The sequence below is a fragment of the Panthera uncia genome, chromosome D2 (genome assembly GCF_023721935.1).
Source record: "Panthera uncia isolate 11264 chromosome D2, Puncia_PCG_1.0, whole genome shotgun sequence".
NCBI classification, from domain to species: domain Eukaryota; kingdom Metazoa; phylum Chordata; class Mammalia; order Carnivora; family Felidae; genus Panthera; species Panthera uncia.
Genome location: NC_064818.1, coordinates 60058242 through 60075960, shown reverse-complemented (window position 1 = coordinate 60075960; position 17719 = coordinate 60058242). Strand labels below are relative to the sequence as shown.

Here is a 17719-nt window from a genome sequence, read left to right as displayed (position 1 = left end):
AAGTTATGCTTGTATTTTATGTATGTAATTGTATTAATTCAACATAAGTAGTTAATGAGAATACCAAGATTTCAAAATAAAATTAAGATAAATACTAGAGTATCATCTGTAAATACAAAATTAAATATAAGTAGAGTCATAGTTTTAGCCACTGTGATATAGTCATATATGCCAAAAATCACAAACTCTTCTATTATATTAAATTCCACAAATATAAATCAACCACATATATGCCTCACTTTCTCACAGTAAATACTATACTACATACAGTTGTTTCATGTAGAACTCAAATCACTGATTTCAAATTTATAAGAAGAGTTAGTTATAAGAGTTTGTATGGTTCTTAACTCTTTTTTTTTTAAATGATTATTTATTTATTTTGAGAGAGAGAGTACATGCACATGAGTAGGGTAGGGGCAGAGGGAGAGGGAGAGAGAATTCCAAGCAGGCTCCATGTTTAGCAAGGCTCAATCCCATGATCGTGAGACCATGACCTGAGCTGAAATCAAGAGTTGGATGCTCAACCAACTGAGCCACCCAGGCACAACTATGGTCCTTAACTCTTAAAAAAAAATACCAAAAATCAAGTTTTCTACTCATACAGTCTTTGTACCATGTAACTAAATCTACCCTTGAAAAGGTCGAAGAATAAAACATCAAGTTTTGCTTTGTATAAGGTTTTGTTTAGAATATTTTACCATTTTGATGGCTGTGCTAATGTAGGGGGTTCAGATTTTGCTATTTTTAGCAGCACTCGCATTGGATTTAATTCATGATGAGGTGGTTCTATCTCAGCCATTTCTATTAGAGTGATACCCAGGGACCAAACATCAGCTTTGTAGTCATAGGGTCTGTCCTTAGATGTTTCACACATGACTACTTCAGGAGCCATCCTGTACAGACAGAGAATTGAAAGTTAAGATGTTTAGCTTAAGAATATTGATTGCAAGCCACATAAAAGACAGTATAATCAATTATGTAGATAAGTTAATGAGTGATAATAGCTTCTAACATAACTAATACAGTAGTACATCCATAAAGATGAATACATACCAATATGGTGTGCCGATAAAGGAATCTCTTCTTTGAATTGTCCTTGTGTTTTTAGCTGATACTCCAAAATCCGCTTGAAATAAGCAATGATACAAAAGTATTAATGATAGTTTTTTAGCAAAGCTCACTGTATTTCACACAGGGAAAAAGCATTTCAAGTCTTTAACAAGGCCACTCTTATTAAAGGGTAAACAAAACAGAAAGAGTAGTGACTTCTCTACCATCCTAATTTTGACAAACCCCCTCCAAAATAACTGTCAAATAAAATATCCCATCATTAATATACTACTACCTCCTTTATACATCTTCAGATCATGAATACTTCAGAACTGATCAAAAAAAAAAGTAACTTTAAAATAAACCAGTCTACCCACTTCAAAACAACTAGTACTACATACTACAATTAACAGACATAAACATTTTTCCTACAGTGTGAAAAGCATAAATATTATAAGAGCATATTTAGAGAAAAGTATAGTCAAATTATTAGTCCTTGAAGAAAAAAATTCTTTGGCATCTAGGCAAAAAGAGCACATAACTTGAAAAAGACATAAAATCAGATTATCATCAGACTTTCCAACAACACTTAGAACAGAAAAATAAGAGTAAGATATTTCAGATTCAAGGAACAAAATGTAAGCCAAGGATTTTCTATCCAGCAAAACCGACCTTCAAAGTATAAATATGGGTGGAACCGTTATTATATAAGAACTTGGAGAGCCCTTCCAGAGTTATCTACCAGAGAATGAACTTCAAACAACCAACATGATCACAGAGAATACTAACATTAAGGACCAGTGATGAGCATTAAACGTATGAAAACAGGACTAAAATGAGTAATTATGGGATATTATAAATCTATCATCAATGTCCTTAAGAACCAGGACTCTGAGGATAGAAGGAGATATACATGTAATACAGAAGTGGTTAGGTTAAAAAGAAAATAAAACACATCTTATCCTAAATTTGATCAGAAAATATGTAGAAACGCATATGACAGCCTAGCTTTGTCTTCTAGAAAGGCCCAGAATGATGACCAATCCATAAACTGTTAAGTACCTCTAACATTCAGAGGCAGTCTTTTTTTTCTTTTAATGTTTATTTTTGAGAGAGAAACAGAGTGTGAGCAGAAGAGGGAGGGAGGGAGGAAGGGGGAGAGAGAGGGAGAGAGATAGAGAGAGAGAGAGAGGGAGGGAGACACAGAACTGGAAGCAGGGTCCAGGCTCCGAGCTATCAGCAAAGAGCCTGATGCGGGGCTTGAACTCAGAGGCTGTGAGATCATGACCTGAGCCAAAGTCGGATGCTTAACTGACTGAGCCACCCAAGTACCCCAGATATAATCTTGAAATACCACATCCTACTAAAAAAAACCCAGGACTTCTTAAAGAAATGGCTAATTACAGGTTGGAGGCAAGAAATATAGAAGACAAGCCTGAAACATCTCAACCTAACAGGTTAGACTGTTACACGATATTGATAACGAAGCTATCAAAGGCTACTAAAGTCATATCAAAAAGATTAATATACCAACATGAAGAGGCTCCCATTGACCAAAGATGGTACAATGTTAAGCTTCAATAAGGATGAAAATTATAGATCTGGGGGCACCCAACTCTTGTTATCAGCTCAGGTAATGATCTCATGATGGCAAGATCGAGCCCCAAGTCAGGCTATGTGCTAAGCATGAAGCCTGCTTGGAATTTTCTCCCTCTCTCCCTCCCTCCCTCCCTCCCTCCCTTCCTTCCCAATTTACACGCACACATGTATGCTCTCTCTCTAATAAATAAACATTAAAAAAATTATAGATTTGAAATCTATAAATTAAATTCATGAATTAATATTTTTTAAAATACTGGTCACTAATTGAGGATGAGAGAGAACCAATTCATGGTCTTCCAAGTTACATAAATAAAAAGAAGGAATCAAGCATTTTTCCTGTCTTGTCCATATGAACTACACTCCTGAATAACCAAACAGTTGAAGGGAAGTGTCATTTCATATAATTATTCCTAATTTTATAATAAGGATAAATAAAAATAATGAAATAATTGGTGAATAACTCTATCAAAATTATTATCAAAAAATAAACGAAAACAGGGGCGCCTGGGTGGCTCAGTCGGTTAAGCGTCCGACTTCAGCTCAGGTCACGATCTCCCAGTCTGCGAGTTCGAGCCCTGCGTCGGGCTCTGGGCTAATGGCTCAGAGCCTGGAGCTTGCTTCCGATTCTGTGTCTCCCTCTCTCTCTGCCCCTCCCCTGTTCATGCTGTGTCTCTCTCTGTCTCAAAAATAAATAAACGTTAAAAAAAAAAATTTTTTTTTAATAAAATAAACGAAAACAAAGTGACAATTCATTTTTCAACTCAAAGAACAGATCTAGGCATTATGCATCAAGAGCTGCAAATAAAATAAAATAAATAAAATAAAAAAATAAAATAAAATAAAATAAAATAAAATAAAAGCAAAACATATGTGCCGCCCAATGAAAGGACACAAAACCACCTATATATAGTCTTGCCAAACAAACTTGAGACTGATGAGGCCTTATTTATCTGCAAATCTGAAGGAAATACACAGAGGAACTTACTACAAATGATCATGAATATGCAATTAGCAAAATGCAGGTTGAGGGAAACTCTACAGGTCCAACACTTAGGTCTCATAGATCAGTGTTTCTCAACCTTTTTTTCATCATCATGCTCCTAAGGAGCCTTTTTAGACATTTTTTTCCTAATCCTCTTATCCCCCACGGAATTTTAACACCACAGATATACTGTTTGTGTAGCGTGGGCCTTTGCAGAGTTACTAAGCATTGTAATATCTAAGATCTTTTTTGCCCCCAAAGAACCAATTTTGGCACTCATGGGAATGCACACCATAAATAAAATGTACAGGAAAGAAAGAGATGGCCGGTAGGGGAGACCTATAAATTAAGAGACTTAAAAAGAAAATCAGATTTCAAATATGAGCACGTCTAAACTTGAGAGATGAGCACTAGGTGATAGAGCCATAGAGAAAGGCAAGGAAGTAATTACTATAGAAGTCAGGATAAAGGTTACCTGTGGAGAAGACAGGGACAGTGACTCAGATGGGACACATGGAAGAGCTGCTGGGGTGCCTGACAAAGTTTTATTTCTTGACCTAGGTGGTGGTTACAAAGCTATCATCTACAATGCTACAGAATCACTAAGCTACACAATTTCTTGTGGTTTTCTGTATCTTTATTTCATAATAAAAAGATTAAAATTTAGTATATCAAATTATACCTGTTTGATGTCATGAAAAAAGTGAAGTGAAATGACTATGATCACTGGTATCAAGATGGCTTTTAAATATATTCTGTCCTTTCCATGTCCTTCCAAATTACACAAATTTAGACTTCATCACTAGATTTTTACTTATCTTTTTTAAGTTTTTTAATTTATTTTTAAAGAGAGCAAACAAGTGAGCATGAGCAAGGGAGGGGCAAAAAGAGAGGGAGGACAGAACGGAGAGAGAGAATTCCAAGCAGGCTCTGCACTGTCAGCACACAGCCAGACATGGGGGTTGAACTCACAAACTATGAAATCATAACCTGAGCTGAGATCCAGAGTCAGATGCTCAACCAACTGAGCCACCCAGGCGCCCCTTCAGCACTAGATATATATATTTTTTAATTTGTATCTACAAGGTGCCTGAGTGGCTCAGTTGGTTAAGTACCCGACTTCGGCTCAGGTCATGATCTCATGGTTTGTGAGTTCGAGCCCTGTGTTGGGCTCTGTACTGACAGCTCAGAGCCTGGAGACTGCTTTGTGCTCTGTATCTCCCTCTCTCACTGCCCCTCGCCTGCTGTGCTCTGTCTCTCTCCCTCTCAAAATAATAAACATTAAAAAATTTTTAAAAAGTCATATCTTGGGGGCACTTAAAGAGGGCTGTATCTTCCATTTGTATGTGTGTACATACGAAATTAATCCGTTTTCCATCTAAAATCTACATCTATTTCTTCTTATGAAATTATTTCCTCAGTGTAAAAAACAAAATTAAAAATTCTAGTCCTCAATACTTATTTTAGGCATCCATTTCAGATCTACTTTGTTAGCTTAGCTAAGATTCCATATTTATAAAATAGAGTATAAAACTAAACATGGGAAAAGAAACCCACTAGAGTTTTGGAAATGAAGATAAAACTAAGTTAGCAGTCTGACATATCTGCTCATATTCTAAATGTATTACATTTATAAGTATTAAGTCTACATACAAAAATTTACGGTAAAAAATAATTAACCAGTCTTTTTATTTTTTTTTAATTAATTTATTTTTTGAGAGAGAGACAAAGAGCGAGATTGAGTGGGGGAGAGGCAGAGAAAGAGAGAGAGAGAGAATCCCAAGCAGGCTCCACACTGTCAGCCTGGAGCCTGACGCAGGGCTAGATCCTACGAAAGGTAAGGTCAAGACCTGAGCCAAAATCAAGAGCTGGATGCTTAACCAACTGAGCCACCCAGGCACCCCAACCAGTCTTTTTAAAGCTTGTCTTTTTGAAAATGAAATCCATCCTTTCTTTTTGAAGCATCTTTACATTAGTTGTCTATACTATGGGAGTTAATGAATAATTATTTATCCACTATTTATTTATATTTAAATATTTAAAAAATTAACATGGAGTAATTCTCCATGTTTTACATATTTAAGCCATAACTGAACAGTATTAAGTCACATACATATAGAGCAAAGTCTCAACACAAATTCAAATGTTTTATTTAAGGGAAGAAACTTACCCAACTTAATATCTCCATCTAAGGTAAAAAGAATGTTGCCAGCCTTCAGATCTCTGTGGATGATTTTATTATCATGTAAGTAGTTCAAAGCCTCTAGAGTCTGTTTACAAACTACTTGTATTTGGGACTCAGTTAATGGTCTCTCAAGTTCTGTAAGGAAAGGGTAAACAAATCTGCATTGTTATCTAGCGAAAACACATCGGCAATATATATACCTTTACCATCACTGTCAAAGATTGCACATAGTGAATTTATTTTTTTTACAATGAATTCATTTTAGAAGAACTAAATACCTGCAAAGATTACTTTTCCTCATATATTTAACATTTCATTTTAGAAATTTTGTAACGATTATTTAAAAGTATAAAATGTAATTAAGCTGATTTCTTAATTTATTGAACTTCACTCAATAAGATATATATGTATTAAATGTTTTAAATCCTTTAAGAATAACTTAAAATATAAACAAAATAAAGAATAAAAAGATGTTTACCAAGCATCACAGCGTCCACTGCTCCACCTGCACAAAATTCAATGAGGATCTGCAGGCAAACAAAAAAAGCACGTGTCTAACATGACAGTGAGTATTTTTTCTTCAATTTAGCAAAAAGATAAATAACTAGGTTATGGAAACAATATTACACTGACCATAAAGAGTTTTTTTTTTGTTTAAAGAGTTAAGTCTTAATGATATACATTTTGAGAAAGCACAAAGAGAACACACTGTAGGCACATGTGCATTTTCAAATCACCATTTTTAGTGTCCCTGCTTCTCTAAAATTACTAGGTACACAATTTTTATTCAGGACAGTATTATATATCCATCTCATTACCACCGACAGATTTCATTATACTCATTTTTAATGTAACTGTGATTTAAGTGATCAAATCTATTTTTTAACTTTACTAATAGGAATAAATCCTAAAAATACTTAAGAGACTTCTTTTAGTTAAAATACACACAGACACACGTACATACACACACACACACACACAGACATACACAAAGCTTCAGATCATAGTTCAATGATTACATCCTGAGGGAGGCCTTCCCAGATCTCCCTGGTATATACCACCATGTACATTTCTCTCTTATCCCATCACAGTTGTAATTTTATATATATCATAATTCATTGAATTATTAATTATAGATAATTAATATCAATCTCTCCCACTAGACTATATCTCACAGTTGTCCAACTTTTTATTTTGCAACAATCTTAAGTAAAGATCTTATCTGGTTATTATCTAGGAAGTCATTTTCATTAGAATCTCCGGGAACATTCTGCTAGAGCCCTGAACAACTATATTAGAGGACACCACACTGATGATAATTATAAGATAGTCTTTTTAATTACTTAGCTTGTCAAACTGTGTAGCTTCCTGCTTTTTCCCTTTTGTATAATAATACTCTTATTTTTTTACAGGTGTTTGCCAGTTACAGATGGTTTTCAAATTCATTATATCATTTGAAAAATAGGGCATTACTCATCTTATAGATGAGTAAATACACTCAAAGGTTAACTGACTTATTCAACATAGCAACACCAGGATCAAAAAATATAGGGCTTTTGATTTCCAATCAGATATTACTTCTACTACATACTCCTAGCATTTCTCTCATAACACTTTCCTTCAAGGAGAAAAGAAACTCCATTTCAGAAAGCCATCTTGATTAAATGAGTGTCAGTTTGGAGCAAATGGTTGACCAGCTATTATAATAAATATTTTATTTCTATATGCACTTGTGCCTAATGTTTTCTAAAAATGAACAAAATTTATATATTCAGCCTTAGCTACTACTATTCAAAGGTGAGTCTGGTGAATAGAAAATAAATATTTAATATTTCTAATAAGTATTCTGTAATTTATTACATGATTTACAAAAAGTTTAGGATAAGAAATTTAAAACAATTTCTAAGAAAACAAATTTCCAAAAAATTTAAATGCCTAAATTTATTTATTTATTTTTTAACGTCTTATTTATTTTTGAGACAGAGAGAGACAGAGCATGAACGGGGCAGGAGCAGAGAGAAAGGGAGACACAGAATCGGAAGCAGGCTCCAGGCTCTGAGCCATCAGCCCAGAGCCCGACGCGGGGCTCGAACTCACAGACTGCGAGATCGCGACCTGAGCGGAAGTCGGACGCTTAACCGACTGAGCCACCCAGGTGCCCCTAAATGCCTAAATTTAAATTACAAACAAGAGAACTCATTTAATTTCATAATTTAGAAAATTTAATATTCTTAACCAAGTTTCTCCGTTTGGGTCCAATGTCAAACAATCATGAAATACTGTACAATCTGAAATATTCATTTGAGGGGCGCCTGGGTGGTTCAGCTGGTTAAGCGTCCAACTTCGGCTCAGGTCATGATCTCACAGTTCGTGGGTTCCAGCCCCACGTCAGGCTCTGTGCTGATAGCTCAGAGCCTGGAGCCTGCTTAGGATTCTGTGTCTCCCTTTCTCCTGCCCCTCCCCTGATCGTGCTCTGTCTCTCTGTCTCTCTCAGAAATAAATAAACATTTGAAATATTCATCTGAACATCTGCTGAAGCTAGGATAATTATGTTGTTAATGACCCTCTCATCAGATCAACTCCCATTCAAGTAACATAAGTAATAAAACAGAAGAGATAATACATAAAATAGACTACCACAACTTAGAAATCTCTTTCAGACAATTAACTCATTTTGGCTCTTATAATAATATCAATAGAAAATAGTTACCCAAAGATTGTTCTCATAATAGAAGGCATCTAGAAGTTTGACTATATTTGGATGATCACAAGATGCTAATATATCAATCTCAACCATGTAATCTTCAAGTTCTTCTTCAGATTTCGTGTCAATCACCTTTGCAGCAGCTAAAACATTGGTCTCTTTATTCTGAGCCTAAAAATGAAAGCATCACAAGTGTCACACTTACAATGTACACTTGACTTTTTAAATTTTATTTTCTTTTTAAAATAAACTTTATCTTTTTAGAGTAGTTTCGGGTTCACAGCAAAGTTGGAGTGTTCTCATGTAGTCCCAGCCCCTACAAATGCACAGCCTCTCCCATTATCAACATCCTGCCCCACAGTAGTACATTTGTTACAACTGATGAACCTTCATTGACACATCATCCCCAAAGACCACGTTTACATTAGGATTCACTCTTAGTGTGTACTCTATGGGTTTTGACAAATGTATGATATGTATCTACCATTATATCATACAGAATGGTTTCACTGCTCTAAATACCCTCTATGCTCAGGTTATTCATCCCTCCCTTTTTCCTAACCACTATCAACCAGTGATCATTTCACTGCATCCACAGTTTAGCTTTTCTAGAATTATCACATAACTGGAATCATACAGTATGTAGCCTTTTCAGATTGGCTTCCTTCACTTAGTAACATGCATTTAAATTTCCTTCATGTCTTATCATGGTTTAATAGTTCATTTCTTTTTAGGACTAAATAGTCCATTACATATAGATGTGCCAGTTTGTTTATCCATTCATCCCCTGAAAGCATCTTGGATATTTCCAAGTGTTAGCAATTATGAATAAAGCTGCTATAAACATCCATGTGCAGGTTTTTGTGTGGACCTAAGTTTTCAACTTCTTTGGGTAAACACCAAGGAACACAATTTCTAGATCATATGGTAAGACTCTGTTTAGTTTTATAAGAAATTGCCAAACTGTACCATTTTGCATTCCCACCAGCAATGAACAAGAGTTCCTGTTGCTCCACACATGCTCGCCTGCACTTGGTGTTGTCAGTATGAATTTTTTGTCATTCTAAAGGTATGCAGTGGTTTCTCCTTTTTTAATTTGCAATTTCCTAATATATAATAATATAAGCATCCTTTCATATGCTTACTGGCCACCTTCTCTAGTGAGGTGTCTGTCCAGATACTTGGCTCATTCTTAAAAAATATTTTTTTTAATATTTATTTTTGAGAGAGAGAGAGAGAGAGAGCGAGCGAGCAAGGAGGGACAGAGAGACAGGAAGACACAGAATCTGAAGCAGGCTCCAGGTGTTAGCTGTCAGCACGTAGCATGATGCGGGGCTCAAACTCATGAACTATGAGATCATGACCTGAGCCAAAGTCGGACACTTAACCGACTGAGCCACCCAGGGACCCCATATTTGGCTCAGTTTTTAATGAAATTGTTGGTTTTCTAATTGCTCAGTTTTAAGAGTTATTTATATATTTTGAGTAATAATCCTTTATCAGATATGTTTTTGCAAATATTTTCTCCCAGTCAGTGGCTTGTCTTCTCATTCTCTTGACATGCTTATTTTTAAAAGATAGCTTCAACATGTATATTAACTCACATATGCTATGCACTGTGCTAAGTGTTTTGTATACACATAGAATAGTGTTTTACACTGCAGGCTCTACTGGTCAGACAAAGTTCAAATTCTGATTCTGCCACTTACTATGTTGCCTGAGGCAACTTAAAAAATCTCTCTGTTTTAGTTTCCTTATCAGTAAAACATATTAACATCGCACAAGTTTGTGAAAATTAAGATAAGTATTAGCCAAGTGAAAAAATACATATAAACATTTAATAAAATGCCTGCCACAGATAGTAAGAATTCAATAATTTAGCTATAATTATTCCTATTATTTAATCCTCACACCAACTATGTGGTATGTTATTATCCTTAGAGGGGGACATACAAACTTGGAGAAATCAAAAAGCTTCCCCAAGTTCATGCAGTAAGAGGCAAAATCAGGATTCAAATCTAGGTCTGTTTCCAAAGCCCTTTCTTTATCTGAATCATTCTATTACCCTTTCCAGTTTTCCTATCTTTCCATCAGTTTATTTTTCTTTATACTTAGTACGTTAACTTTTCCATTTTTTCTTTCTTTCTTTCTTTCCATTTTCTATATTTTTCTTTGTACTTAGTACTTTAACTCTTCCATTTTCTTTCTTTGGTTGAGTAACTTTTCACTTCCATTTATTATAAATGAAAGGTTTCCAAGTATGCTACAGGAGCCAAGATCATTTGTTTAAAAATTAGGAATCAGATCTTAAAATACTAAGTAGGTTTTTAAAAGACATTTCAATATTATATATTATCACTGCTTCAGCAAAACTGCATCTATTACCCTTTAAAAAAATACCAAACTTTTAAAAGCTACTAATAAAAATTTCAATATATAATGTCCAAATCCTACTTTTAAGAATTTATCATAAGGAGATAATTTTATAAAATAAAAAATATGCATACACAAAAATATTCATCAACACACTATTTAAAGAAAACTGAATGACCATAAATGTCCATTAACAGGAACCTGCTTAAATAATTCAGCACAGTTCTACAATGGAAAATTATGCAGCCATTAAAATCAATAACTAATCAATCAATATTTCAGATGTAACAATAGCTGTAATATAACACTGAATGGAACAAAGGCAACTTGCTAAACATGAGAGGTAAGCAATTTTACAGAAAGTATACATCCACTTTCACATACAAATAGCTGCACAAGAAGTATCTGGAGAGACATCATCAGTGAGAATGGTGGAGTTTCAAGTATTTTTTACTTTTTTTGTATTTTTCATACTGTTTGAATTTTTTAAATGAATGGATTATTTTTACAGATGCAATAAAGTACCAAAAATTGTATCAGTATATGGGAGATTTCTTAGGGATCTATTATCTAACCTTGGAAATGATGATGAAAAGATAAAGCAGGTATCAGCCTGTATATGGTAATTTTCCTAAGTAGATTGTTGCTATGTTTTACTTAAGAAAAAACAAAAGTAAAAAGTAATACTAATTACTACTTAAGTAATTAAATAACCCTAAGGCTCAGGGTTCAGAAAATATGTTTTGGATAAAAAAAGAACTTTATACTGGTCATCACTACCACTCTAGAAGAACAGTCTGATCTACCACATTTTGTCAAATCTAGGATGCCTTTTAAGATGCACCACTATCTTATGTTCCACTAAGGAAGAAAATCTGCCAATTAAACTATGACAAGATTTTATCATTTTGAATTCTTATACCTTTTTAAAGAGCTCTTTTGGACACATTCAAAGATGGTTAATATGTATCCATTCTCCTTGTGCATACGTAAGAAATTAAACGCCTTTTGGTATTTAAGTTGAACACTTCTGAAACACTTTGTCACTCAGTTATCTAATGTCTGTGTTTTTCCACAGGACATCATTCTCTGGCCATTAAAAGCTTTGGTGATGCAGCATTTCTTAAAAGAGTGCTCCCCTATCCCGTTTTCCAATTATAATACTGATACTGTCTTGATCTTAACACAGGTGCTACAAGATTTTTAGATAACAATCAGTCCTCACATTCTTTCTTCCAAAGGCCCTTAAATAGTTTACTGATTGAAACATCAAGGGGCTGCAACTACATGACACTAGGGATACAACTAAGTTCACAATGCACAGGCAATGACAAAGAGAGCACGACTTCCACCTTGGCCAACAAAAATACGAAGGCATCTTTGGATAAAAGACATATCCCTTCCAAAGATGTCAAAAAGTAAAAAAGTCTGTCATAACTAGCGAAACATGGTATCAAGTCTGTCTCTCAAAGAAAGAGACTACACTGGAGCCAATGATAATTAGAATTCATCATCTTCTGAGCCAGAGGAAACAAGCCAGTGAGAGGTAAGCCGTTCTCTCACTATTTTACTGTAATACTTTGGGAGGAAAAAGACCAGAGGAGCTGTCCTTGAACAGCAACACTATAATATATGAGCCCTTAGGAGACCATGTGGGGTTAAAAGTCATCCTGCTTCTGCACGCTTCTACTGATGTCCTTTAAGATTTTAAAGATGTGCCTTGTAAGTAGAATGGAAAAAATAATTAACACTAGATAACCTTTAAAGTTATTTTAAGAAATAACATTTTTTAAAGTTTTAAGTAACCTCTATACCTAACCTGGGGCTTGAAATCACAATCCTAAGATCAAGGGTCACATGTTCTTCCAATTGAGCCAGCCAGGAGCCTCTCTAAACTTCTTTATAGTAACAAATTTCATTATTCCATTCCTGTGGATAAAATTAAGCCAACAATGGTACCACTTGGTTTACTATAAATAATAAATAAAAGTAACATTAGAAAATAAAGCGTGTCAGGGTGCCTGCGGTGGCTCAGTCAGTTAAGAGTTTGACTTCAGCTCGGGTCATAATCTCATGGTTCCTGAGTTTGAGCCCTACAGTGGGGCATTGTCAGTGCCAAGCCTGCTTGGGGTTCTCTCTCCCTCTCTCCCTGCCCCTCCCCCACCCTCAAAATAAATAAACTTAAGAAAATATAGTGTCTCTTACATTATTGCTTGGAAATAACTTGATTACTCATCAGGATCTGATTCTAGAGAACTCAGAAAATCAAAATTGAAATAAATACTGGTAAATGTGTGAAACTATACTTTGAACAAATAAAATGTTAAAAAAAGAAACAGCTTCACCTAACTAAAAGCACAAAAATTCTTCATATAAAGATTTAATGTAATAACTAAACAAATGTTAATAATGGAATAACGAATACCCAGATATTAAAGAAGATATAACTGGGGTGCCTGGGTGGCTTGGTCAGTTAAGTGTCCAACTCTTGATTTCAGCTCAGGTCATGATCTCACAGTTCGTGGGTTCGAGCCCCACATCCTCCTTGAGATTCTTTCTCCTTCTCTCTGTGCCCCTCCCTGGCTCACTCGCTCTCTCTCTCTCTCTCTCCCTCTCCCCTCTCTCATAAACAGATAAATAAGATATAACTTCTGATAAAAAGTTTTCAAAGATCAGTCATGATCACTTAAAAATCAGTATGTTTTTATTTTCATGGATCATGAATAAAGCCTGGCTACATTATATAAACAAGTAAGTGACTACAGGGAAAACAATGAGTTTCCTGAACTGGTTGCATGTTCTAAAAGAAGCAGGGTAAAAACTATATCCTCTTATATTATACTTGTTTTAACAGTGGTTATTTCCTGGGTGGTAAGAATATAAGTGATTTTTAAACCTTCATTTATTTTCTTTCTATATTCCTACATTTGCTAAAGCTCTTTCATACTTATATAATGAGAAATATATTTCAATACAATTCTCAGCTGGCAACTGAAACACCAGCACAGAAAATATAGATGACTTTTTTAGTAACACAAAAGTGTTAGTCAATCAAAAGGGGAAGACCAAAAAATAAAAATGAACAAATTAATTAAAAAGAATCTAAAAGACAAAAAATAAAAAGAGAGAGAAATTAATTCAATCACTTCAATAATCACTGAGAGTGATTTACTGATTTAGATGATTTATCTAAAGGCTGAGAGTTCAAAGGTATTTATTCCTCCTCCTACCAAGAGGTAAGACCCTAACTGTCCAGTGTATAAAGATACACAACCACAACAAAATACAAAAACCAAACAATCAAAATTATAGTTCATAAACATCAACTACATACAAGACACTAGTCAGAGCTGTAGAAACACAAACACTCCACAAACATCGGTTGTAGGAAAGAAACACAGTATAAAGATCTACTGAAAGTGTACTCAAGAGTTGATCTGTTAAAATCAATTCATTCTTTCAATAAATACTTATTGAATGCCTTCTATGTGTCAGGTACTGTTCCAGATACGGACAATATAAAGAATATACAAAAATCTCTCTGCCCTCATGATACTTATAACTGTGGGGAGAGGATAGTCAATAGGTAAATAAAGAATATATTAGTAATTATACTATGGAAAAAATAAGGTAATAAGAAAGATGAGGAGATGGCTGAGTGGGCAGGTACACAGGGAAGAAGTTACAATTTAAATAGGGTAGTTAAGTTAGACCTCACGAGAAGATGACAAGCATATCAAGATTAATAAATTTAATGATTATGTTTTTTGAGCTATGTAGTTAAACTGGAAATTTTAGTGTTTTGCAAAGAAACAGGTTATAAAAATCTCAAATTCTTCCAAGTATGATAGTCTATATAATAATATCCATTAAGTTTTAGATGATATTATTCCCTGAGTAGTTACCTTGCACCAAACATTGCTCTCTGCACTCTCCACTTATTAACTTATTTAATCTTTGTATCAGAAAAGGCCCCACCACAGGAAGAAATCAATATATTTTAATAGAGACAATGTCATTATTAATTATGTTGATATGTAGACAACTAAAAAGATAAAGAATGAGAAAAATGAGGGATGTAACAACTACAGGGAAAAGCTACCACCCACAGGACTAGAGAGTCAAGGTAAGAGACTGGAATTATTAAAATCCAGAGGCTTGCAGGGAAGGTTCTAAACAGCTAAAACTCAGATCCCTGAGGAGAGTGCTGCTCAGCTGGTGTCAACCTCTCTGATTTTGGAAGAGGGGTCCTATGGGACTGGGGTACCTTTTGAGGAAGGGGGGCTAGCCAACTGCAGCTGGTGTTATGAAGGGTTATGATGAGGCCAGCTCTTGAGTACCGGAAAAACTATTAACTGGATTCAACTGCTGCTATCTAGAGAAACTGCTGTTGCTAGGATGAAGAAGTCCACCAGAATGGTGGTCACACTAACAGAAAAGCAGACAGGGAGCCCTCAAGAAACAGAGAGAAAGGCGCGAGTCCCTTCTTCCTCCTCCACCTTGCAGCCTCCCCCTAGCACCCCGTACTTGTGAAACCTAAAAGTGAGCATCTGGCAAGGTAGAAATGAGTTCTGCAGAATCTCACAATAGTATTACAAAGCAGGGCAGAGAAGGGTGTGTTTGGAGCTGAAAAACAATAATTTAATAGTTGGCATAATCCTTCTAAAATGATCAAGGTGACAGACGAGAGAATGAAGGAACAGAGTAGTATGAAGTATCTAGGTAATAAATATCTAGAGTTCCAAAGAACTGTTAAGTGAGAAGGGAGGAAACAGCACTGAAGAAAACATACGGTTTGACTCTTGATACTACTGCTACCTGTTTCCTACCTGTTTCGATTATATGCTACTTCTAGTGATCTCTTCAGAGTCCTGGTAAGATTTTGATAGGAACAAGGGTCAAATAAGTAAAATTATTCAACATCACTTAGTAAAGACATCCAGTTGATTTCCATTATTTGTGGTAGTTATGTTCTCTAAAGTCGCTATAGACGTAAAGTAGTTATGGGCATGAACACTGTTAGCAAATACTGACCCATTGCTCCTAGGAGAAATATGTACACAAACAAACATATCCTATATAGATTATAACCTTATATCCTAAAAATAATTCATCCTGGGAGATTCCATCCTCTTTATTTTACAAAGGAGAAAACAAGATTCAGAAGTGCCTTGCTTGAGGCAGCCCCAAAATAGGTGTACAGTTACAATTCAAATCCCATCCAAATGGGACCAAAACCAGACTTCTTACACTACACTGCACTGCCCTCTACTGTCTCTCATCTTCCGGTCAAAGCTGTGTGAGAGCTGAAACAAGAAGGTAGAGTGTCACTCTGTTACATCTCAGCTGGGAATGTGCACACTCACTCTCTGCAGCTCTGCACATACATGCAAATGACTGAAAGCACTGAGTACAGACTTTGGGGCTACAAATATATTTTAATAACAGACAAATTCACAAATAGAGAATCTGCAAATAATGAGTACTGACTGTACATGCGCTTTCCATAATTTCTGTAAAATATTACAGAAATCCTTTCTCAAAAAACCATTTTAATGGAATGAAAGGAATGAAATGGAATGAAAGTGAAAGGAATATACCTTATATTCTCTTTATATTCCAAAACACCATTTTATTTATATTGTTCTGGTTATTTTTGTTTAAAGTTAATTCATTTATTTTGAGAGAGAGCAAGCAAATGCATGCAAGCAGGAGAGGGGCAGAGAGAAAGGGAGAGAGATACCAAGGATACTCCACAGTGTCAGCACAGAGCCCCATGTGGGGCTCCAACTCACAAACTTTGAGATCATGACCTGAGCTGAAATCAAGAATCAGATGCTTAACCGACTGAGCCACTCAAGCATCCCATGTTCTGGTTATTTATTCAAAACTTAGTCATTGATCGGTCAAGATAACCACCAACAAAATGATGTCAATAATAAGATAACATTGGCTAAACCTGTACTTTCCAAAATGTTTCACCACTTCTCAAATCACACAGTCTTCTCACTTATTTCAAGAAAAATAAAGGTTTTTATATATTAGGGATGATAATTTCCACACAAATATTCTGAAATCTAAAATTATAAAGGACTAAAATGCATGGTGTTAAGGTAAGGAACTCACCATGAATTTTACAAGGAAAGAAAAAAGAAAAGCCAGCATGTTAAAGTTATTTTTACAATCCTAAGTCTCAGTTACCTCTTTAAAACATAAATGTCTATGTGCTAGGAATTTAGACTTCATGTGGTATTGAGTAGAAAGCATAATATTTAATAAATGCCAAATAACTTTAACAGCATAAAATAATTACTTGACTGAAAGGAGACTTTCTTTCTCCTTTCATAGAAAAAGAGAGAGAAAAAAATGAATATATGGAGGGAGAAAAAAATGTGAAAAGGGAAACTGTTAAGTGAAATAAAGTAATGGTGCAGAAGAGTATTTAAAAGTATGACCCAGGTTATGTGGGTCCATTTGTAACAACATGGTTGGAACTTGAAGGCATTATGCTAAGTGAAAAAAGTCAGATAAAGACAAATACCATATGATCTCACTGATATGTGGAATCTAAAAACACAAACAAAAAACCAAGCTCACAGATACAGACAACAGACAGGTGGTTGCCAGAGGCAGGGGGTAAGGGTAGGAGAAATGGGGGAAGGAGGTCAAAAGTACCAAATTACCAGTTATAAAATAATAAGTTACATGGATATAATGTACAGCATGGTGACTAGAATTAACAATGCTGTATTGTAAGTTTACTTATTTATTTTCAGAGAGACAGAAAGAGTGAACGTTCAGTGGGGAAGGGGGGGAGAGAGAG

General features: G+C 35.1%; 1 protein-coding gene across 4 annotated transcripts in view; it reads right to left on the bottom strand.

Moving 5' to 3' along the window:
* The window catches only part of SLK (STE20 like kinase), a 54994-nt gene that overhangs the window by 26678 nt on the left and 10597 nt on the right, over nucleotides 1-17719 (bottom strand). For all 4 annotated transcript variants that reach the window (XM_049645693.1, XM_049645694.1, XM_049645696.1 and 1 more), the window contains 5 exons: nucleotides 8530-8694; nucleotides 6298-6346; nucleotides 5805-5954; nucleotides 1054-1126; nucleotides 699-893 (listed from right to left, as the gene is read on the bottom strand). In XM_049645693.1, coding sequence (XP_049501650.1) covers nucleotides 699-893; nucleotides 1054-1126; nucleotides 5805-5954; nucleotides 6298-6346; nucleotides 8530-8694 — 632 coding nt within the window. The remainder of the gene's footprint in view (nucleotides 1-698; nucleotides 894-1053; nucleotides 1127-5804; nucleotides 5955-6297; nucleotides 6347-8529; nucleotides 8695-17719) is intronic.